Consider the following 23,653-nt stretch of genomic DNA (forward strand, 5'->3'; position numbering starts at 1 on the left):
ACTTGCCTTCAGGGCTGGGACAAGGCCATTTGGTGCCCAGGGCGAAGATGGCAAACTGCGCCCCCCCCCCCCCCGTTTTTAAGAAAGAATCAATGTTGTTTCAAAACAAGAATATACTTAAAGCAATAGAACAAAGGACTGTGGGACTTTGAAAGTCACAGACACTATAAAGTTCCCCCCCATCATCATGTGCCAGTATAAAGTCCCCCCCATCATCATGTGCCAGTTTTGTAATAAGCCCCCCCAATGTGCCAGTAACACTATTGTAAAAAAAAACAAAAAAAAAACACTTATACTTACCTAAGTGTCAGCGATGCGATGCAGCCTCTTCCTGTGTCCCACGCTGTAATGTAAGGCTCAGGCGGCACGATGACGTCATTGCGCCGGCCTCTGATAGGCTGCCGGCCTAGTGCCTGCAGCCAGGGGCGTACATAAAAATCACTGGGCCCCATAGCAGGAATCTAAATTGGGCCCCCATTCCCCTTTTATAGCCCCTCCCTTTGTTCCATGAACTATTCTTGCTGCTGCGTTTTATAATTTATGCCATCAGGGCCGGAATGGGATTACAAAACAGCCCTGGCACACAAAAGAGGTATAATAGATGCAGATGTATATTATATACAGCAGTGTACAGTTATGTGAGGTACGCGGTATAATAGATGCAGTGTGTACAGGTATATAGTATATTCCCTAGTGTTCTGATATGTGAGGTACAGGGTATAATAGATGCAGTGTGTACAGGTATATAGTATATACAGCAGTGTACTGATATGTGAGGTACGGGGTATAATATATGCAGTGTATACAGTAGTGTAATATGTGAGGTACGAGGTATAATAGATGCAGTGTGTACAGGTATATAGTATATACAGCAGTGTACTGATATGTGAGGTACGGGGTATAATATATGCAGTGTATACAGTATATACAGTAGTGTAATATGTGAGGTACGAGGTATAATAGATGCAGTGTGTACAGGTATATAGTAAATACAGCAGTGTATTGACACCTCGTACCTCACATATCAGTACACTGCTGTATATACTATATATCTGTACACGCTGCATCTATTATACCTCGTACCTCACATATATAGTATATACAGAAGTGTACTGATATCTGTACACACAGCATCTATTATACCTCATACCTCACATATCAGTGCACTGCGGTATATACTATATATCTGTACATATTGCATGTATAATACTGTGTAATATATGCAGTGTGTGTGCATGTATGTGTGTGTATATATATATATATATATATATATATATACAGAGCAGTGTATTGATGTGACACATAGAAGGTATAATACTGTAGATGCAGTGTTTATAGAAATATGTGGTCAGTTATGCATTATGGTCACTGTGAGGTACATGAGGTAGTGGTAACTGTCTGAAGTAGTATACATGAGTAAGCAATGAGTAAAAACAGGGCATGGGGGGGGGGGGGGGGTAAATGATGAAAAGTGGAGGACCTCCTCTTACCTCTCCATTCCAGTCTGTATGGATCAATACAGAGCTGCTTGTGAACTTTTAATACTTGCTGTTAGGGGTTGAAGGACCTGTGATGATGTCATCACAGGTCCTGGCAGATGTACCTTTGAAACCTAGGAACTACACCATTTTTGGTGCAGTTCCTTTGCTAGATTCTGCAGGACCTGTGATGTTGAAGATGATGTCATCACAGGTCCTGGCAGATGCACTGTTCTAACCTGGGAACTACACTTTACACTGTGCAGTTCCCTTACAGGACCTGTGATGACATCATCAAAGGTCCTTTAGCTTTAGAAAGGTAAACAGGAGTAATTAGGGGGCGGCTGCTCACTTGGGGGGGGGGGGTCATTTTAGTTGGGGGGGCACATGGGGGGGCACAGCATGATGTAGGGGGGGGCCGTGGCTGGCACTTCACCTGCGCCCCCCTCCTGTCCGCAAATGGTAGCGCCCAGGGCACCCGCTCCTTCGGCCCCTGCCTTGTACCGGCCCTGCTTGCCTTGCACGGCGGGAGTGCGTATGAAATGGCATGGTGATTGGAACCTACCGATTTCATTGTATATTTTTTTTTTTGCTGTTTGTGGGCATGGGCCGTCGTTGCCCAGGGGCTAGATACCCCTGCTTGCCGCGTGTGGCCTGTTTCGACGGGGGTGCCAGTCTGGGGGCCGTAGACCTAATAGTAAGGCCAGAAACAGGGTGTAATAGAAGAAGGGGAGGGACCCAGAGGGGACAGGGATGACCCAGGTAGGAGCCAAGGCACCGGAGCCGCCATGGCATGAATCGGCCGGGCCCTAATGGCGATTCCGGCGTGCGCTCCAAGCTGGAACGCACGCTGAACACGTGACCAGGCCCAGGCCCGGCTGAGGGACTCCGGCATGCGCTCCAAGCCGGAACGCACGCCGACCACGTGACCCGGATCATGCCCGGTGGCGGATTTCCGGCGTGCGCTCCATGCTGGAACGCACGTCGGCCTGCAGCGGAGCCCGAGGTAAGGACGGGGGAGGCCGTGTGGAGGGGGGAACCCGCGGGTCAGACCCTGCCCCCCCTGCTGTCTCGGGAGGGAGTTGGATGGGAAAAGACAGGGGAGAAACAAGAAAAAAAAACAATTTTGGGCAGAAGTGTGTATCGGCATGCGTTCCACGCTGGAACGCACGCCGACTCAGGGAGCCGGAGGTATGTGACCGCCGCTGATGGAGCCCTTGTGGCGCATTGTTTGCACAGAGTTACCTCTCCTGAAGACGTGACGGCAGTGTATGAAAACGAAACGAACGAACCAGATGAAAGCAACTCATGACGTGCACGGATGTGGTACCAGAGCAAGCGACTCCTTATCCAGACTGTGAACAGAAGCGCCCTGAGGAGCTGGGGGCTGGAGCTTAGGAAGGTAATATGCCCCTCCCACAAATTCAGGCTGACTTTTCAGCCTTCCACATGTAATGCAGCTTCAACCTGTTTGCCCTCTCTGCCCTGCCACCTCTCCCCTGTCAGCTTTTACATGCATCCAAATTAATGAGCAGCTGGAGACAGCACTTCCAATTATGACCTTGGTGATCCTTTATTCCAGGTATAATTCCAAATTTAGTGTTTTGACGTAGCAGCTTTTAGAGCCTTTTCATGCAAAATATGCATAACCACAAACAAATTATGTGGAGTCTGGTTCTGCAATCAAACTCCCTTTCATCTCTCCTCTATCTTGCTAATACACTTTTGGTATACTGCCAAGAAGTAAGGGGCAGATGGAGGGAAGAATGACTGAAGCCCCAGAGTTTTCTTGTTATCTGTTAATATAGAGACATATAGATTTGCATAGGAGCTGTAAACATTGAATTACATTTTTATTAAACAATATTTGCTAAGTTAATTCATTTTCACGTTGGATGCATTAGAACTAGAGTTGAGCAAAGCGAACTTCGAATGCTTAATCCGAAGTCACTTCATTCAAAAGTTCGGAAAAATAGTGTACAGATATTCGTGTACGTTCCGAGACGTCTCCATTTAGAATGTATGGGCTCCAATGAGCCGAAGTAAGTTATTCACGAAGTTGTGCGTGACTTTGTTGTATAACTTGAGTAATTGATTTTTAAAGTGGAAAACCACTTTAAAACTTGAAACCGAACTCAGCTTCAGTTCCAACCAGTGCCTCGGAACTGAAGCCGAGTTCTATTTTCAAATTTAAGTGTTTGTCCACTTTAAAAATCAACTACCGAACTTATTCATGAATAAAGTAGCCTAATACTGTATGGAGACGAATCTCCGTACAGTATTAATCTGAAGTTTTGAACGAAGCGACTTCGGATTAAGCATCAGAAGCTCACTTCGCTCAACTCTAATTAGAACCACAAAAAAGGTTGCAAAGGTGTGTACAACTTTTAATGAAAATCTTACAAAGTGTACCATAAATGTAGTGTATTATTTATGTCACTGTTAGGTCTCATATTTTCCATCGAGGTGGTTTGCCTTTTACCCACACCAAGGAACCTACATTATTTAGGAAGCAGAGTATGTCTTGACTGACAAGTCTTTTGAGCATTATCTTCCAAGTAAATCCTCAATTCAAGAATGCTTTGGTATTTCAGTACTTTATCATTATACAAACTGTGACCAATTAAAGTCAGTCATATTTACAATAAAAACATTATAATATTACACACATGTCTAAACAATAGATACCACACCTACCAAATATTAGGGTTCAATTCCTGCTGCTTGTAAGAATCAAAATCATCTCTCAAAATAATACTTTCGCTATGGATTTCAGCTGAAAAAAAAAACATTATATAAAAGTATACAGTTAATGCACTTGTCATGTTACACAGTATATACAAACAGCATCTATGTTTAAATTGAATCAATGGGCAAATTGTGATTATTAGTCAAAAGGCCCAAGTAGGGTAAGTCAACATATCAAAAGCATTATTAACTGTATTTTATGCTACGCCAAGGTGCTCTGTATACTATAGGCTCTTCTCTCAACTGGAAGTAATAACAAGTAATGCTGCATGTAAACCCACTGTACTTGTAAACTGAAAATATAAACTGAATGCAATCGCTGGTGAACAGCTATTTAAAGGGACACTTCCATCACTTTTTTTTTTTTTTACATATGAACATGTCACAACTGCATTTTTTAAATTACTGGTTTTCTTTTTTTTATATAAAATCTTTAAAGTAAATTCAGTAGGTCAGAAAGTCAATGTGACATATCGTTCAAATAGATGTGAGGCTTGTGATTGGCTGCAGCAGTCACACGACCAAGAAACTTCCTGTTCCTGCAAGGAATGGGAGTGGTGAGGAATGGCGGGACTACAGACTTTTTCTCTGTGTGTGTATTTAAGACAAATAGGATTTCTTAATTTTATCAGGGCAACAAGCAGATGAATTAAAACATTAAACATCCATTGTTTACACTGATATGGGACTGCTGTAAGACATGATGACCGGAGAGATTACGCCGGTGGTGGTATCACACACAGTATCCCTGTAGACCTCTCCAACTCCTTCCCCCAGTCATCCATACTGTAACCCATCTACTTAACTTACTACTTTGGAAAAAAGCTAAAATTGCTGCTGGTACTAAGATTACAATGACTCGCAGAATAAACTTCATATGTTACGTATACAGCATTGTAAATGCCATAAAAAAGTTGCACAATTCGTGAATTCCTTTTCCATTCCTCCAATGAAAGAGTTAATAAAACCTTTTCAATCCACGCCTATTTATGAATATTAATTATTGAGATTATCCAAAAAAATACTGGTTAAAAATACCAACAAAAAACAAACCCTTATATTGCTTTGTTGATGGAAATATCAAACAGTTTTGGCTCTCAGAAGGCAGGGATGAGAAAAAGTAAAAAACAGAACAAAAGTAGAACTATAAAGGGCCACTCCAGGTTTTGGTGTTAAGGAGTTAAAAACAAATATAATTTGGATACTGTGCTTCCTAGACCTCTCATGGTTCTTTTTACCACTTCTTTTTATTTTTTTAATATTGAAATACAGAAGTTCACAAAAAAATGAATCAATAAATTTCATGTACTTAGAAATGGGGCCAAACAAATACACAGTCAAATGGCTATATCAACATACCAAACTCAGCTAAAACTGACAGACTCAACACTGCTACATCGCTGCTACTTTACCCTTTCAGGCCTGAGAGATTTTCCATTTTTGTTTTTTCGCTTTTCACTCCCTGCCTTCCCAGAGCCATAACTTTTTTATTTTTCTGATCACATAGCCGTATAGGGGTTTGTTTTTGCGCGACAAGTTGTGCTTTCTAAAGGCACCATTTAGTATTGCATACGTATTGGGAAGCTGGAAAGAAAATGACAAATGGTGTGGAAATGTAAAAAAATTTTTTTACCAGTTTTATGGGTTTCATTTTACAAGTGTTCCCTATTGAATAAAACTGACCTGCTCCATTCTCCAGTCAGTACAATTACAGCGATAGCACATTTATATTTTTTTCTTGTATTTTAATTCTAAAAAAAAACAAAAAAAAAAAACACTCTATGTCTCCATATTCTGACACCTATAACTTTTTATATTTACCTCTACGAAACTGTGTGGGAGCTCGTTTTTGTGGGGTGGTCTGTAGTTTTTATAGATCCTATTTTGGTATGTGTGTTACTTTTTGATCACTTTTTATTCAATTTTTTGGGAGGTGAATCGACAAAAATAATACAAATTGACCATTTGAATTTCTTTCCAATACAGCGTTCACCATAAGCGGCAATACATTCATATATTTTAAAAGTTTGGGCATTTTGGGACATGGCGATGCCTACTGTCCTAATCTTTTTGTTTATTTATTTTTATTATGGGGATATGAATTGTTATATTTAAAATTTTTAGTGTTTTTAAAACTTTTATTAAGTTTTTAAACTTTTCTTAACCTCCAACCCAGGGTTCCTGACCATGCAATCTCTACCCAGGGTATTAGAAACAACCAACAGCTCCCCTGATCGCCATGGAGGGGGGGGGGGGAGGGGGCGTTCCAGCTTGGGCAGCGATCCCAGGTTTGCAGCGCTCAGATCCTGTGGTCACCACAGAGTCAGAGAGGTTAAATGTTTGCAATCAGCATTATCACTGACTGCAGACATTACAGCAAGCACCCTGCGGCTATGAGTGGCACCATCTTTAAAGACCCAATCGCTTTAAATGTATGGTGCTCGTCTGACATTGCATGGGCATGGTCACAGGCACTGCTCAGGCCAAATAACTAGCTTCATAGGCGATATGCTGCTTGTAGCCACATCACCGCCGAAGTCAGTAATTGGCTGGAGCAGTGCATGTGACCATGCCCATGCACTGCTGGATGTAAACAGTGTGGGGACCTTAAGATGGAGACAGTGGAGGCAACAAGGAGGAGCAGCATGTAGCTGGTAAGTATAAATCTTCTGTACCAGGGGGCAGGCTGCGGGCACTTGCTTAAAAATTAACATTACTGAAAAACCCCTTCTAAGCGAGGACACACAACCAGCTCTGCTAAATGTTACTCAAAATTGTGTCCTGTCAGATACACTAGTGATGCAATAAGGCTGCATTTTTCAGATGTAACAGAGTTTAACATTCCAGATTTGGCAGTACTTAGTTTGTGTCCTGTCAAACGCGTAGTGTTGCAGAAGCGTTATCACGGCTATATCTGACATACTACAACATCTGATAATCACAGCAGTGCTACTCCTGATATACCCTTCTAATTCGATTTGTAACTCATTGTAGGTGAGTTCTTGCATAAAGAACAAGCGCTCGGTCGACATGCAGGGGGAGGCAGGCCAGGACACTATTCTGGTCAGTGCAATCAGGGTGACATTAGCAGTGAGCAGGATTGGCACAGCTTTACTAACAGTCAGTAAAAACTACAGAGCTGTAGTATAGCCCAGCTTTCCCAGTGCTCAGATCAGGGCAGTTATGTATTGGGCCTATGTTTGGCATATACAATACACTGCGAAAAGCTTCCAGTGCATATTGTACATGAAACGTATTCACAGACCCTCCATTTCCCCAATGGAGGCCAAGAGTTTCATTTTGGCCACTGTTGGGCTGGTACATGTTGAATGCCATTTTATGGTATTGAACAGCATAGTATACAAAGTTAGACAGTAAAAAAAATCTATGCATTATTCATATTTACTACCATCGGAGCCTATGGGTGACGTATCACATTGTATGCCTTGTGGGGATTCGCTCTGGTAAACAGGATAAGCAGACACAGTATAGAGGCACAAACCAGTATGTAAACCAAAACTTCAGTGTTTATTCACACGTTAGAAAGTTCACAGAACAAAAACAAAAATTTTCAAGCAAAAAAGTCACCTTGCAGTATTGGTGTCAGTTCACACCATGAGGCCTGTTCTGCCAATAAGAGTCAATCAGCAGGCTTTAGTCGGCCTGTTTCCCCTCACATGGGTCTCAGCCCTCCACCCCGGCACAAGCTTCAGATCCCAATACAGAGATCCCCTCTGCATGAACCCAGCTGTCTTTTAAAGGTGTTAACAGCTAGGTGTTAACAAAAACCCGGATCGGCATCTGCGATCCAGTCTGGTGTTTGACCTTACCTGACTGCTAATTAGTCCAGCAGCACACACACAATACAATACCCTTTACAGTGTCACATACCCCCCTCCCCTTTGTTCAACCTTGAGGGGGTGAACACATGCATAAACAGTGCACCCGGGACAGTGCCTCCACGTTTCCCTGCAAACGACCTGCTCTGTGCTCCACCATGAACTCAAAGTTCTGCAGTGCCCAGAGCCATCTGGTGACCCGTGACTTCTTCTCTTTGTCCAGGTGGTGACAGGCCACGGACAACCCCGTATAGCTCCTTTAGAGATGGCTCGCACGGGCACCCGGTACGGCTTTAACCAGACTTTTGCCTGGAGCTCAGTGACAATATCACGGTGGGTTACGGAAGGGCATTCAGGGAGCTCCTAGAACACATCCGTATTCCGACTAACAAACTCCCTGGCCTGTTTAGCGGAAAAGGCTGTCAATAATCTTTTCTGCGGCAGTCGCTTCCCCTGTAGCAGAGGGACCGGAATCTCTTCCCCTAGATAAACCGGCCGCGGGCTGTTCTCAGTACAGGTCTCCCTAACCTTCCAAGGTTTTAGTCTCTAGCAGTGTCACAGGGCGCCGACGAGGCGCTCCTTCTCCTCAGCTTCGATGGCGTCCTGCAGGTAGATCGGAGCGAGGACACGTGCTGCGTCCTCGTCTCCAGAATAACAAGGGGCGGGGAGGACCCCGCCGCGCACGTCTTTCCTGCGTGACTGGCGTCACCGGCTCCCATGGTAACAGGGCTGAGTCTGAGCACCAAGCTGAGCACTCGGAGCTCAGCTGGATACAGGAGAGCGAGTCATGTGATGCTGGCCACGTCACATGACTCCTACTCCTCACTATTTAACAGGTAGCCTGCTGGCCACATGTTGCCTGTGATTAAGGTCCTTACCTAGTGTAAACTGCTGCATTATTTTCTCTGATTTTGGTATTGACTCTCGGCCCGCGTTTTGACTCGTTCTCGTCTGCTCCTTGTGTATTGTGGTATCTCCTGGTATTGACTCCCAACTCGTGTTTTGACTCTTCCTCGCCCGCTCCTTGTATCTTGCTGTTATCTCCTGGTTTGACTCCTGGCTCGGGTTTTGACTCACTTTGACTGCTCCTTGGTTCTACTGCGACTTCCAAGTGTTGACTTCTGCTACCTGGACTTTCTGTATTGTCTGTCATGTTTGTCCTTTCCGCACTTACTTAAGTTAGGAACCGCCGCCCAGTTGCGCTTCGATATCTAGGACGAGTAAGTGCAAGTAGGCAGGGACAGAGGCGTGGGTGGCAGTCAGGGGTGTACTACTCCCTACCCCATTTTTGTGACAAGCAGTTGTCTGTTAGTCTCCTGCTGCTGCTCCATGGCCTGTTGGTGCCTTAGGTTGGCCTGCACCAGCTGCTTAATCATCTCCTCCATTTTGTCCCGTGATGCTGGTTGCAACTTAGCAGGCTTATTCCAGGCAGGCCGGTTCTAGGTGAAATGGGGCCCTGGGGCGAAAAACAAAAAGGGCCCCCCCCCATGACACTTGATGACTTTTACAGAAGAAACTGTATATTTTGGGGCACAGTGTAGACTATATGTGTATAACAAACATATATTTCATATGACAACTTACAATTACTTGGCTTGACCCTTGGGGATCTCGGACACCACTTCCACACTTTGGCCGCGGGCTCGGCGGAGCTGATGTTGTGTTTTATCCTAATGAGAAATATTTCATAATAAGGATTTGGAGAATGGGCAGAGGGATAGCAGAGCAGGGAGAGGCTGGTGCTGCTACTAGGGGGTCCTACCATGGGGGAGTAATAAAGCCCCCCCCCCCCCCAGTAGAAATAATTCTCCTTATAATGTGACAGTGCAAAAAATACCCCCTTGTAATGCCCCCAGTTGAGCTAATGTCCCAATAGTGCCTCCATAATGTGCCAGTATAAAATACCCCTATATAGTGACCCCAGTAAATGCCCCCATAGTGCTCCTCTCCCCCCTAGTGCCCCCCATAATGTACCAGTATAAAATGCCCGATATATAGTGCCCCAGTAGATGCCCTCAGTGTCCCCCATAATTTGTAAGCATAAAATACCCCTTCTCAGTGCCCCCCATAGTAGTCCTCTCCCCCCTTCCCCATAGTACCCACCACAATGTGTCCCAGTATAAAATGTCCCTATACAGAGCCCCCATATAAAATAACCGTTCTTTGTGGCCTCAGTAGATGCCCCTATAGTGCCACCAATTATGTGCCAGTAAAATGTGCCCTCATAGATGCCCCCCAATCATGTGCCAGTAGCCAGAGCCCCCCTATATCATGTGCCAGTAGCCAGAGCCCCCTTATATCATGTGCCAGTAGCCAGAGCCCCCCTATATCATGTGCCAGTAGCCAGAGCCCCCCTATATCATGTGCCAGTAGCCAGAGCCCCCCTATATCATGTGCCAGTAGCCAGAGTCCCCCTATATCATGTGCCAGTAGCCAGAGCCCCCCCATATCATGTGCCAGGAGCCAGAGGCCCCCTATATCATGTGCCAGTAGCCAAAGCCCCCCTATATCATGTGCCAGTAGCCAGAGTCCCCCTATATCATGTGCCAGTAGCCTGAGCCCCCCCCCACATCATGTGCCAGTAGCCATAGGGCCCCCCCACATCATGTGCCAGTAGCCATAGGGCCCCCCCCCATCATGTGCCAGTAGCCATAGAGCCCCCCTATCATGTGGCAGTAGCCATAGGGATTCCCCTATCATGTGGCAGTAGCCTGAGCCCCCCTATCATGTGGCAGTAGCCATAGGGATCCCCCTATCATGTGCCAGTAGCCTGAGCCCCCCATCATTTGCCAGTAGCCACCAGTATTGTACAGAAGAAAAAAAAAAAAAAACACTTATACTTACCTCCTTGGCAGCGATGCGATGCCGGCCTCTTCCGGCCTGTGTCCCGCGCTGTACGGCTCAGGCGGCGCGATGATGTCATTGCGCCGCCTGTGCCGGCCTCTACAGCCTATCAGAGAACGGGAAAGGGACACACCTCTCTCTTCCCTGCCGCACAGCCATCTGTATCTCTGTCCTGAGGACTGCGATACAGATGACTGGAGATGAGCGCTTCCACAATGGAAGCGCTCATCTACGTGTGACACTGACTGTCCTGCCTGCCTAAAGTTAGTTGCGGGCTGGCGCGGGGGGCCCCTAAGGACTCGGGGGCCCGGGGGCAATTGCCCCCCTTGCCTCTATGGAAGCGCCGGCCCTGATTCCAGGACATACAACAGAGCCTGAAAAAAATGCAACAAAAACATTTCGGCTTTATGCCAGCCTCACTGCGATTGCCCGCCTCTTTCACCAATTGTGGAGATTCGCTCTGGTAAACAGGATAAGCGGAAGCAGTACAGAGGCACCAACCAGTTTCTAAACCAAAAGTTCAGTGTTTATTCACACGTTAGAAAGTTCACAGAACAAAAAAAACACTTTCAAGCAAAAAAGTCACCTTGCAGTATGATGTCAGTTCACACCATGCGTTCTGTTCTGCCAATAAAAGTCCATCAGCGGGCTTTAGTCAGCCTGTTTCCCCTCACATTGGTCTCAGCCCTCCACCCCGGTAAAAGCTTCAGATCCCAATACAGAGATCCCCTCTGCATGAACCCAGCTGTCTTTTAAAGGCAGCTAGGTGTTAACAAAAACCCGGATCGGCACCTGCGATCCAGTCCGGTTTTTGACCTTACCTGACTGCTAATTAGTCCAGCAGCACACACTGGGAAGAAAATACCTGCCTCCAAATACAATTCCCTTTAGGGTCCATTCACACGTCCGTAAGTGTTTTGCGGATCCGCAAAACATGGACACCGGCAATGTGCGGAAGTGCGGATCCGCAAATGCGGATGCGGACAGCACATTCCGGCCCCATTGAAAATGAATGGGTCTGCACCCATTCCGCAAAATTGCGGAACGGATGTGGACCCATTTTGTGGACGTATGAATGGACCCTTAGGCGCCTTTCACACGGGCGAGATTTCCGTGCGGGTGCAATGCGTGAGGTGAACGCATTGCACCCGCACTGAATCCGGACCCATTCATTTCTATGGGGCTGTGCACATGAGCGGTGATTTTCACGCATCACTTGTGCTTTGCGTGAAAATCGCAGCATGCTCTTTGTGCATTTTTCACGTAACGCAGGCCCCATAGAAATGAATAGGGTTGCGTGAAAATCGCAAGCATCCGCAAGCAAGTACGGATGCGGTTGGTAGGTGACGATAGGGATGGGGACCCGATCATTATTATTTTCCCTTATAAGGCTGAGTTCACACGGGCGTTGCGGGAAAATGTGTGGGTGCGTTGCGGGAACATGCGTGATTTTTCCGCGCGAGTGCAAAACATTGTAATGCGTTTTGCACTCGCGTGAGAAAAATCACGCATGTTTGGTACCCAAACCTGTTCTGTAGATTGTATTATTTTCCCTTATAACATGGTTATATAGCATTCTGAATACAGAATGCATAGTAAAATAGCGCTGGAGGGGTTAAAAAAAATAAAATAAAAAATTTAACTCACCTTAGTCCACTTGATCGCGCTGCCTGGCTTCTCGTCTGTCTCCATTGTTGAACAGGACCTGTGATCCATCACCATGGTAAAAGTTCATGTGATGACCGGAGTGACGTCACCACAGGTCCTGTTCCTGTAATGAATGCTCACCACAGGTCCTGTTCAACAAAGGAGACAGACGAGAAGCCGGGCAGCGCGATCAAGTGGACTAAGGTGAGTTAAATTATTTTTTATTTTTTTTTAACCCCTCCAGCGCTATTTTACTATGCATTCTGTATTCAGAATGCTATTATTTTCCCTTATAACCATGTTATAAGGGAAAATAATAATGATCTGGTCTCCATCCCGATCGTCTCCTAACAACCGTGCGTGAAAATCGCACCGCATCCGCACTTGCTTGCGGATGCTTGCGATTTTCACGCAACCCCATTCACTTCTATGGGGCCTGCGTTGCGTGAAAAATGCAGAATATAGAGCATGCTGCGATTTTCACACAACGCACAAGTGATGCGTGAAAATCACCGCTCATGTGAACAGCCCCATAGAAATGAATGGGTCCAGATTCAGTGCGGGTGCAATGCGTTCACCTGCCGCATTGCACCCGCGCGGAATACTCGCCCGTATGAACTCAGCCTAACATGGTTATAAGGGAAAATAATAGCATTCTGAATACAAAATGCATAGTACAATAGGGCTTGAGGGGTTAAAAAAAATTAAAAATAATTTAACTCACCTTAATCCACTTGTTCGCGCAGCCGGCATCTCTTCTGTCTTCTTTTGTGAGGAATAGGACCTTTGATGACGTCACTACATTCATCACATGGTCCGTCACATGATCCATCACCATGGTGATGGATCATGTGACGGACCATGTTATGAGCGCAGTGACGTCATCAAAGGTCCTATTCCTCACAGAACAAGGCAGAAGAGATGCCGGCTGCGCGATAAAGTGGATTAAGGTGAGTTTAATTTAATTTAATTTTTTTAACCCCTCCAGCCCTATTGTACTATGCATTCTGTATTCAGAATGCTATTATTTTCCCTTATAACCATGTTATAAGGGAAAATAATACAATCTACACAACCTTGAACCCAAACCTGAACTTCTGTGAAGAAGTTCGGGTCTGGGTACCACATTCAGTTTTTTATCACGCTAGTGCAAAACGCATTGCACCCGCGCGATAAAAACTGAACAACGGAACGCAATCGCAGTCAAAACTGACTGCAATTGTGTACCTACTCGCGCAGGTTTGCCACAATGCACCGGGACGCATCCGGACCTAATCCGGACACCCTCGTCTGCAAGGGGCCTTACTGTGTCACAGTCTATACAGCTGGAATACATCACAGGCATACACCAGGAGTAAATCCCAACGTACATGAACAGGACATTACAGATGCTGCAGTAAATCCAGGGTTGTAAACTGAGATTACTGTGACGTTCAGAATTTTTATCTCTATGATCAATGCTACAGCAGGACAATATTATTAATTTGATATTTAATGGAATAACATTGCTGGGATTAAAAAAGACAAAAGGCCAGATTTATCATTCCTCTGACAGCTCACTCCACTTTCACATATGGCTAAAGTCAGTTTTAGCCAAGTCAGATTTATGATCGGCCCTTTAAGACTGTAATAAATGTGGTTTGACGGTAGCAGTTTATCCGTCAGTAAGCAGCTTTACAAAAGTTGCACGTCCTTACGAAAAAGTTGCATGTTCTATTAAAAAGTCTCATAAGATAAGCATGGTCCTCACTGGAGTGAATTTGCGCATTTCTTTGCGATTTTTTGCGACTTTTTAAATAGTCCCAATAGTAAATCTGTCTAGAGATTCATTTACATAAGAAAACACGCCCACTTTCAGAAAACTGGCGAGCATAGTGCAGAGCAGAAAAAAGTTGCAAATTTGTGCGCAGTTTTAGCGATTGCGCAAAACTTTGCAACTTTTTCACTCCATTATTCTGACTTGAGCTAATGATAAATCTGGCCCAAAAAGTCTAAAAAATGACTTCCATTAGTTAAAAAATACCCCTTTCTGACAGAAGTGTCCCTTTATTTCTAGAGTGGAGCAGAGGGCTGCTGGACAAGCAGCAGTCATATAACAGATAATCTGATTTTGGAAAATCTAAATGTATTTAGACCTTGAACTACAGAAGAATTTTGACATACACATTTCACCTATGGAAAAGCGAGATTTCAAGCATCGTAGAACTGGAACTCTCTCTTTTCCTATGATTTGATGTAAACCTACATCTCTCAGCATGCAGCATGCCGATTACGGATCAGTGAGCTGGATTATTGGTTGATTTTGTAAGACATGATAACAGAGGTGCCAGTCACAATGAAGTCTCCCCAAACTGAGCTGCTGGCACTATAAACAATGGAGACAACACTGGCCAGTACAGAGTAGGTACTTTTTCCATACAATGAAGCTCTGTTGCATACAACTACAGTATATGAATGCAGGAACAAAAAGGTATTAAGGAGCATTAAAAGGGAATTACAGCACTTGATTTCAGATTTTTTTTAAAATACAGTTTTTGTTTTTCTTTAACAATATGATAGAATAAAGAGGTAAAATAAAGTAGGGCAGTCTGCATTTGGTCTGTTGGCTGTTTTCTTCAACGTGAAAGAAAAATGTCACCCCATTATTCCTTTGTTAAATGTGAATTCACAATAGTGCTCAGGCCAAGGAGAAAATTTGATTACGTACAAAGAACTGATGAAAATTCAGACCAATGTACAATAGTACACAGAAGAATGTTTTTTTTTCAAATATGTATATTGATCATCAGAAAAACAGCAATGCTGTAAATTAGCTCTCTTATTATCATTTATCTAATTTAATAATTAATACTTACCCAAATTTGGACGTAAAGGCGATTCTGTTGGAGCTAAAAGGAAAGAAAAGTAACATGTTAACACAACTTACATATGCTTCTATAGACCAGTTTATAGTCTTCCATGAATTTTGAATCATTGGGTGCATGCCTCCATACTGTACGTAGCTTTGTTTTATTATAGCTTAAAATATGTCTGTCACCAATTGTTAGGTTGCAATCTGTATTAGTTTATGACAAGGGAATACCTTGGACATTTGGTTGCATGACCTCTTTTAGTGAATTTACTTTACATTTGTTAGTACCATTTGGATAAATAGTTCTAATGGGCTAAAAGCTATAGCTGCAGATTCAGTGTAACCCATTGTAGGTGAGGTCCATAAATTTTTTTTTTTTTTAGATACACAGATAACATTCAGGACAGATGCAGTGTGAGTTAATGGTAAAAAATGAGCCATATAGAATGTAATATATGTATGATATGATTCCATAATGATTGCTCTAGTGACAGTAAAAAGCATTTTGGTGACAGACGCTCTTTAAATGGAGTGGTCAACGTGTACACCCACCCCCATGAAACTGCCTGCAGAAGGGTGATGATACACCCAGAATGTCGCTTAAAGGGGTGTTCCCGTCTCAGACAATGGGGGCATATCGCTAGGATATATCTCCATTGCCTGATAGGTGCAGGTCCCTCCTCTGGGACCCGCTCCTATCTCGAAAACGCAGCCGAAATCTAAGCCAGCAAAGTGGTGGACAGCAGTGCCGGGTCTGGCCACCACCATAGAAATTTATGGGAATCCCCACAGAAATGAATGGTAGTGCACCCTGCCTGTGCGACCACCGCTTCCATTCACTTCTATGGGGCCAACGATAATAGCTGAGCCAGCATTCGGCTATTTTCCGAGGCCCAATAGAAATGAATGGAGGGCAGCCGTGTATGCACGATGTGCCCTCCTTCACATTGTCTGAGATGGAAAAGCCCTTTTAAATGCTGTATCTCCTCTTCATTAGGAGTGAGTAAAAATTCTATAAAAAGACCATCAATGGTCCCATGATGACTGTCTATACTGCTTGAATGCTACATTATGACCAATAGTAAAGGACCCCCAAGGAGACGTTCACTAATAGATCATTAACACTAATAGATCATTAACGCTGTTTTGCGCCCCTGGAGTGTTAGAGCTCAGTTTTAAATTAAATTTAGAAAATGGTGCAGAATTGCAACAAAGATAATATTAGTAACTAACATATAACCATCTCACAAACACACTGGAGAACAGTAACCAGAAAGTGGCCAACCCCTTTAATATTAGAGATGACTATAGCCACTGCATTTGTCAATGGTAGTGGTTAATCTGTAGCTATTTCTTAAAGGGGTTTTTCCAGGGGAATAATTTATAAATTGAAAAATAGGATTAGAATAAGTTAAAAATAATCAATACTTACTCTCACTGATCTCTGCCGCTGCTGTTCCAACGCTGCTCTGGACCTTGCTGTTTTCTGCTACCTGCTCTCTGGCTCTACAGGAAATGGCAATAGCTTAGACTGCCAATCAATGGCTGTGGAGGGTCCCCACTGCAGGCAGGGATTGACTGACCAGGCAGTCCAAGCCATTTCCTGTCTGTGAGTTCGAGAGCAGGAAGTGGAGAGCAGCAACGGAAAGACATCGGCAGAGGATTGGTGAGTGTGAGTATTGATTATTTTTATTAATTTTTAACTCATCCAAAACTGTTTTTAAATAAAAATGATTCCCCTGAAAACCCCCTTTAATGTATGATATACTATTGCCTAGTATATCAGAAGCAAGTCTTTTTTACTCTCATAGGTACTTAAACATAAGACAATTTAAAGGGGTTCTCCGGGAATTAAGAAAATTAAAATACTTAAATATTACTTTATTATAAATATATTCCCAAATACCTTTCATTAGTTATAATGGCTCGTTTTGTCTGGGGAGCATTAATCAGGGGAAACAAAATGGCCGCTGTACCATTAGTTCACACAAAACCTGTCCTGATCACACATTAGGACAAGTTACTTTACAACACTAAGGTAAAGAGCTGCCTTATCCTCCTCTCCTACTTGTCAGAGATTATGATCCTGAATACAGATGATAAGAACTTAAAGGGGTTAGCCCATCTTAGACAATGGGGTCATATCGCTAGGATATGCCTCCATTGTCAGATAGGTGCGGGTCCCACCTCTGGGACCCGCACCTACAAGGAGAACGGAGTGCGCAGCCGCCCTCCATTCATTTCTATGGAGCCGCCGAAAATAGCCGAGCGCTGGCTTGGCTATTTTCGTCGGCCCCATAGAAAGGAATGGGAGCGGTGGCTACGCATGTGCGGTGCGCTCCCATTCACTTCAATGGAAGAGGCGGGGAGCTGCACCTGGTGGTGGACGGACCCTGGGTTTCTCCAGCCACAACTCTCCCCGGCTCCGTTCTCCTTGTAGGTGCGGGTCCCAGAGGTGAGACCCGCACCTATCAGACAATGGGGCATATCCTAGCGATATGCCCCCATTGTCTAAGGCCTAGTTCACACGAACATTTTTTGCGGGTGTACGGGCCGTTTTTTTTGTGTTCTGTATACGGTCCGTATACGGAACCATTCATTTTAATGGTTCCGCAAAAAAAATGGAATGTGTTCCGTATCCATTCCATTTCCGTTTTTCCGTTCCGTTGAAAGATAGAACATGTCCTATATTTGGCCACAAATCACGTTCCGTGGCTCCATTAAAGTCAATGGGTCCGCAAAAAAAAACTGAACACATACGGAAATGCATCCGTATGTCTTCCGTATCTGTTCCGTTTTTGCTGAACCATCTATTGAAAATGTTATGCCCAGCCCAATTTTTTCTATGTAATTACTGTATACTGTATATGCCATACGGAAAAACGGAACGGAAAAACTAAACAGAAACGGAAACACAACGGAACTCAAAAACGGAACAACGGATCCGTGAAAAACGGACCGCAAAAAACTATAAAAGCCAAACGTTCGTGTGAACTAGGCCTAAGATGGGATAACCCCTTTAAGCTGAATCTCTGGGGAATTTAGTTCATGAGGAGACATGAAGTAAAGAGAGGACAGACAGGACAGGCTGTGGTAATGAGGTGGCCAATACTTCATATATAGAGGGGGTCATTATACAATTAATAAAGAGGGGGTCATTATACTATTAATACATAGGGGGCCATTATACTATTAATACAGAGGGGGCCAATATTTCTAATACAGAAGGGGGGCCAATACTTTTAATACAAAGGGGGCCAATACTTCTAATACAAAGGGGGCCAATACTTCATATACAGAGGGGGGCAATACTTCAAATACAGAGGGGGCCAAAGCTTCTAATACAGAGGGGGTCATTATACTAATAATACAGAGGGGGCCATTATACTATTGATACAGAGGGAGCCATTACTTCTAATACAGAGGAGGCCAATATACCACTAATACAGAGGCATTCATTATAGTAATATATAATAATACAGAGGGGGCACTACGACCGGTGTTTATAAATACTGGGGCTACTACAGGGGTCTTTATAAATACTTGGGCCACTATAGAAGGCATTATAACTACTGCAGACACTATAGGGGACTTTATTACTATTGCAGGATCTTATAGGGGTACCTTATAGAGGGGCCATGTTACTGCTGGGGGCCCTATAGGAGGCCTTATTTATACTAGGAGCCCTATGCGGGCATTATTAATACTGGGGTGCTGAAGTGGTTTTGAGCGCAATATGGAGGACATTACTACTAATGGGATTGCTATTAAGGGTGATGCAGGGAACACTATTACCATTGAGGACAGTTTGGGAGTGTGTTATTATGGGGGACTATCTGTGTGGTACAAGCACAGTATTGGGGGGTAGCAGCAGGATGACAGTGTTGAGGCACCAGGAGGGGGAGGATGATAGTAAAGTGAGGAATGTAAAAAAATTATTCTGTGATAAACTCTGCAGAGATGAGACATGGCTGAAAGAAGTCACAAAGAAGGCATAAGGCAGCTCTCACCTTCCCCTCCACTCTCTGAGCCCGGATAGCGCACCTGGATGCGATAATTGTGTAGCAGAAAATGAAGAAAAATCCAGCTCCAAGGTAGCGAAGAATTGTAGCTTTATTTGTGGTTTAAAATCATGAAATGACAGGATAAGTTCAGTTACGCGTTTCAGACCATGGGTAATTAGCGGTCCTTCCTTATGACAACAGCTGAAAGAAGGTATCATGGCAGTCTTATCTCCGAATGAAGACGGTGAGGAAAGAGTGTACCTCAGAGGAGACGTGATTGGATATAAGAGGTACAGTGGGGGAAATAATTATTTGACCCCTCACTGATTTTGTAAGTTTGTCCAATGACAAAGAAATGAAAAGTCTCAGAACAGTATCATTTCAATGGTAGGTTTATTGTAACAGTGGCAGATAGCACATCAAAAGGAAAATCGAAAAAATAACTTTAAATAAAAGATAGCAACTGATTTGCATTTCATTGAGTGAAATAAGTATTTGAACCCCTACCAACCATTAAGAGTTCTGGCTCCCACAGAGTGGTTAGACACTTCTACTCAATTAGTCACCCTCATTAAGGACACCTGTCTTAACTAGTCACCTGTATAAAAGACACCTGTCCACAGAATCAATCAATCAAGCAGACTCCAAACTCTCCAACATGGGAAAGACCAAAGAGCTGTCCAAGGATATCAGAGACAAAATTGTAGACCTGCACAAGGCTGGAATGGGCTACAAAACCATTAGCAAGAAGCTGGGAGAGAAGGTGACAACTGTTGGTGCGATTGTTCGAAAATGGAAGGAGCACAAAATGACCATCAATCGACCTCGCTCTGGGGCTCCACGCAAGATCTCACCTCGTGGGGTGTCAATGGTTCTGAGAAAGGTGAAAAAGCATCCTAGAACTACACGGGAGGAGTTAGTTAATGACTTCAAATTAGCAGGGACCACAGTCACCAAGAAAACCATTGGAAACACATTACACCGCAATGGATTAAAATCCTGCAGGGCTCGCAAGGTCGACCTGCTCAGGAAGGCACATGTGCAGGCCCGTCTGAAGTTTGCCAATGAACACCTGAATGATTCAGAGAGTGACTGGGAGAAGGTGCTGTGGTCTGATGAGACCAAAATAGAGCTCTTTGGCATTAACTCAACTCGCTGTGTTTGGAGGAAGAAAAATGCTGCCTATGACCCCAAAACACCGTCCCCACCGTCAAGCATGGGGGTGGAAACATTTTGCTTTGGGGGTGTTTTTCTGCTAAGGGCACAGGACAACTTATTCGCATAAACGGGAAAATGGACGGAGCCATGTATCGTGAAATCCTGAGCGACAACCTCCTTCCCTCTGCCAGGAAACTGAAAATGGGTCGTGGATGGGTGTTCCAGCACGACAATGACCCAAAACATACAGCAAAGGCAACAAAGGAGTGGCTCAAGAAGAAGCACATTAAGGTCATGGAGTGGCCTAGTCAGTCTCCGGACCTTAATCCAATTGAAAACCTATGGAGGGAGCTCAAGCTCAGAGTTGCACAGAGACAGCCTCGAAACCTTAGGGATTTAGAGATGATCTGCAAAGAGGAGTGGACCAACATTCCTCCTAAAATGTGCGCAAACTTGGTCATCAATTACAAGAAACGTTTGACCTCTGTGCTTGCAAACAAGGGTTTTTCCACCAAGTATTAAGTCTTTTTTTGTTAGAGGGTTCAAATACTTATTTCACTCAATGAAATGCAAATCAGTTGCTATCTTTTATTTAAAGTTATTTTTTCGATTTTCCTTTTGATGTGCTATCTGCCACTGTTACAATAAACCTACCATTGAAATGATACTGTTCTGAGACTTTTCATTTCTTTGTCATTGGACAAACTTACAAAATCAGTGAGGGGTCAAATAATTATTTCCCCCACTGTATGTGCTGCTGTATTCTACAGTATTTTTTGTACCAATATATGTAATGTCCATCCACATATTTCTTTCATGGTAGGGTTGGGGGGAGGGACTTCAGGCCACACTGTGTGTGATCTGAATTCTAGGGCCTCCTATCCATGTACTAGATTATCTGTACTCAGAGAGTTATCACTGTGTTACGTCTGGTGTTACATAGGACTGCCGTTGACATCTACTACATTATGTGTAAAAAAGGGGTGTGTCGACAGATTGGGAGGTTGCAATAATTGGCTTGCCCCGGGTGCTGGTAACCCATGCTATGCCACTGAGATAGATAGATATAAGATAGATAGATTATAGTGAGGTCTTCATATTACATATTAATAGCACGTAATTAGCACGTAATTAGTGTATTAAAATGCCTATTTCAAATTACTTGACATTAAATGAGCGCTGGATAATTCTGTACATCTGATTTGTTCCTTGACACATTCAAATCTTCCATTAGCCTTAAAACTGAAGTCCCTTGGTCCCTCATTAGTAAAGATGAAAGGTAACTGATCCAATGACTGTGAGAGGACAAGTGCCTTGAGCATACACAAAAAGCTTTGCTACAGCTGTCTTTGATTAATATAAAAAATCCCCAACAATGAATATCTGCTGCAAAAAGACAACATATACATAACATTTTAATACATACAATTTCTTACCTCCTTGCTCACATAACTGTTGTGCCAGAGCATCTTTGAATATAACCTGGCCTCTGTGAGTAGCTGTAGCCCTGAAGACAGAAAAAGAAAGGAAAATCTATGACTGAATACAGAATATGTACACACACACACAATGGGTGTCATACATAAAAATTGATGCTTACAATTTTAAGGCAGTGAAACATTGTCAAAATTTAATTTTTGTCACTTTTACACATTTACACAGTCAAGTTATTATAAAATAATTTAATATACTATTATTTTACTGTCATATTAATATTTCTGATCATACTGTCACTGTTCAGCGCACTAACAAATCCCTGAACTGTATGTGTGCTGGGCAGCTGCAGCATGATCAGATTTCTTAACTAACAGAGACACTGACATTGAATTGATGCTGCCCAGGACATGTGAGCATAAGGCCTCATGCTCACGGCCGTTGTGCGGCCGTTCCTTGCATTGGGGACCGAAATTTGTGGTCCCCAATGCACGGGCAACGTCAGTGTGGGGGCCGGGAGGGATCGAAACATATTCAACTTGAATGGGTCCGTGATCTGTCCTCACATGTTCTATTTTTTTGCAATGTGGAGGCACGGAGAGAGACCCCACGGAAGCACTCCGTAGTGCTTCCGTGCCTCTGTTCCGCACTGCAGTTCCGGATTGCGGACCGGATTGCGGGCAACGGCCGTGTGCATGAGGCTTAAAAGATCATTGCCCTCCAGTGACCACAGCCCCTCTAAAGATCCATTGAGCCAAGCGCTGCCGCTGCTGCCTAATCACCTCTCCTCAAGTTTCCCCATTGTATACAGTAGATATACATTTATACATATACTAGCAGAAGGACCCGGCTTCGCACGGGTATATTTCATCTATTTCATTTAATGTTTGTATGTGTCATTAAAAGATAATCGACAGTATCCCCCACAACAGTGACCTCTTCAGTACCCCACCCTTTAACACTGACCCCCCCAGAGTCCCCTGCCACTTTAAAATGGGACCTCCACAGCAGCTCATACCCTTAACTTTGACCTTCACAGCAGCCCGCCCCTTTAACAGTGAGTTTCACAGCACCCTACTCCCTTGACATTGACCTCCTCAGGGCCCCGCCCCTTAACAGTGACCTCACAATACCCTGCTGCCTTAACAGTGAACTCCACAGCAGTTTCCTCTTTAATAGTGGCCCTTGCCCCCTTAGCAGTGACCTCCACAGTGTCTGCCCCTTAACAGTGACCTCCACAGCGCCCTGCCCCTTTAACAGTAACATCCACAGTGTCCGCCTCTTTAACAATGACTTCCACAGCGCCTGCCCCTTTAACAGTGACTTCCACAGCGTCCGCCCCTTTAACAGTCACCTCCACCTTTAATGCTAGGGTTACAAGACGACATATGTCACGTGACATTTTGTCTCAACAATTTTTATAATGATAGGCTATGGTGTCACACTGCGACATGCTGCGACTGCGACCCGACAGTCGCAAGAAATCCATCCAAGATGGTTGCATGTAGCAACGTAGATGTGCCCTATGTGTTGTGCGACTTATTATCGTCCTGTAGCCCTAGCCTAAAGCTGACCTACAGAACTGAAGAAAAATGGCTGAGTTGTTATGGAAACCTGAAGTAAAACTGTGTGTATGTGGAGACTAAGGGC

The 23,653-nt window shown here is 44.0% G+C and overlaps 1 protein-coding gene across 2 annotated transcripts in view; it reads right to left on the reverse strand.

The window, feature by feature from the left end:
• Window positions 1-23,653, reverse strand: part of RELN (reelin) — an 841,105-nt gene that overhangs the window by 560,877 nt on the left and 256,575 nt on the right. For both annotated transcript variants that reach the window (XM_040412563.1, XM_040412554.1), the window contains exons 4-6: window positions 22,006-22,076; window positions 15,412-15,444; window positions 4,176-4,254 (exon numbers count right to left, since the gene is read on the reverse strand). In XM_040412563.1, coding sequence (XP_040268497.1) covers window positions 4,176-4,254; window positions 15,412-15,444; window positions 22,006-22,076 — 183 coding nt within the window. The remainder of the gene's footprint in view (window positions 1-4,175; window positions 4,255-15,411; window positions 15,445-22,005; window positions 22,077-23,653) is intronic.

This window comes from Bufo bufo, chromosome 1, assembly GCF_905171765.1.
Source record: "Bufo bufo chromosome 1, aBufBuf1.1, whole genome shotgun sequence".
In the NCBI taxonomy this organism is placed as follows: Eukaryota; Metazoa; Chordata; class Amphibia; order Anura; family Bufonidae; genus Bufo; species Bufo bufo.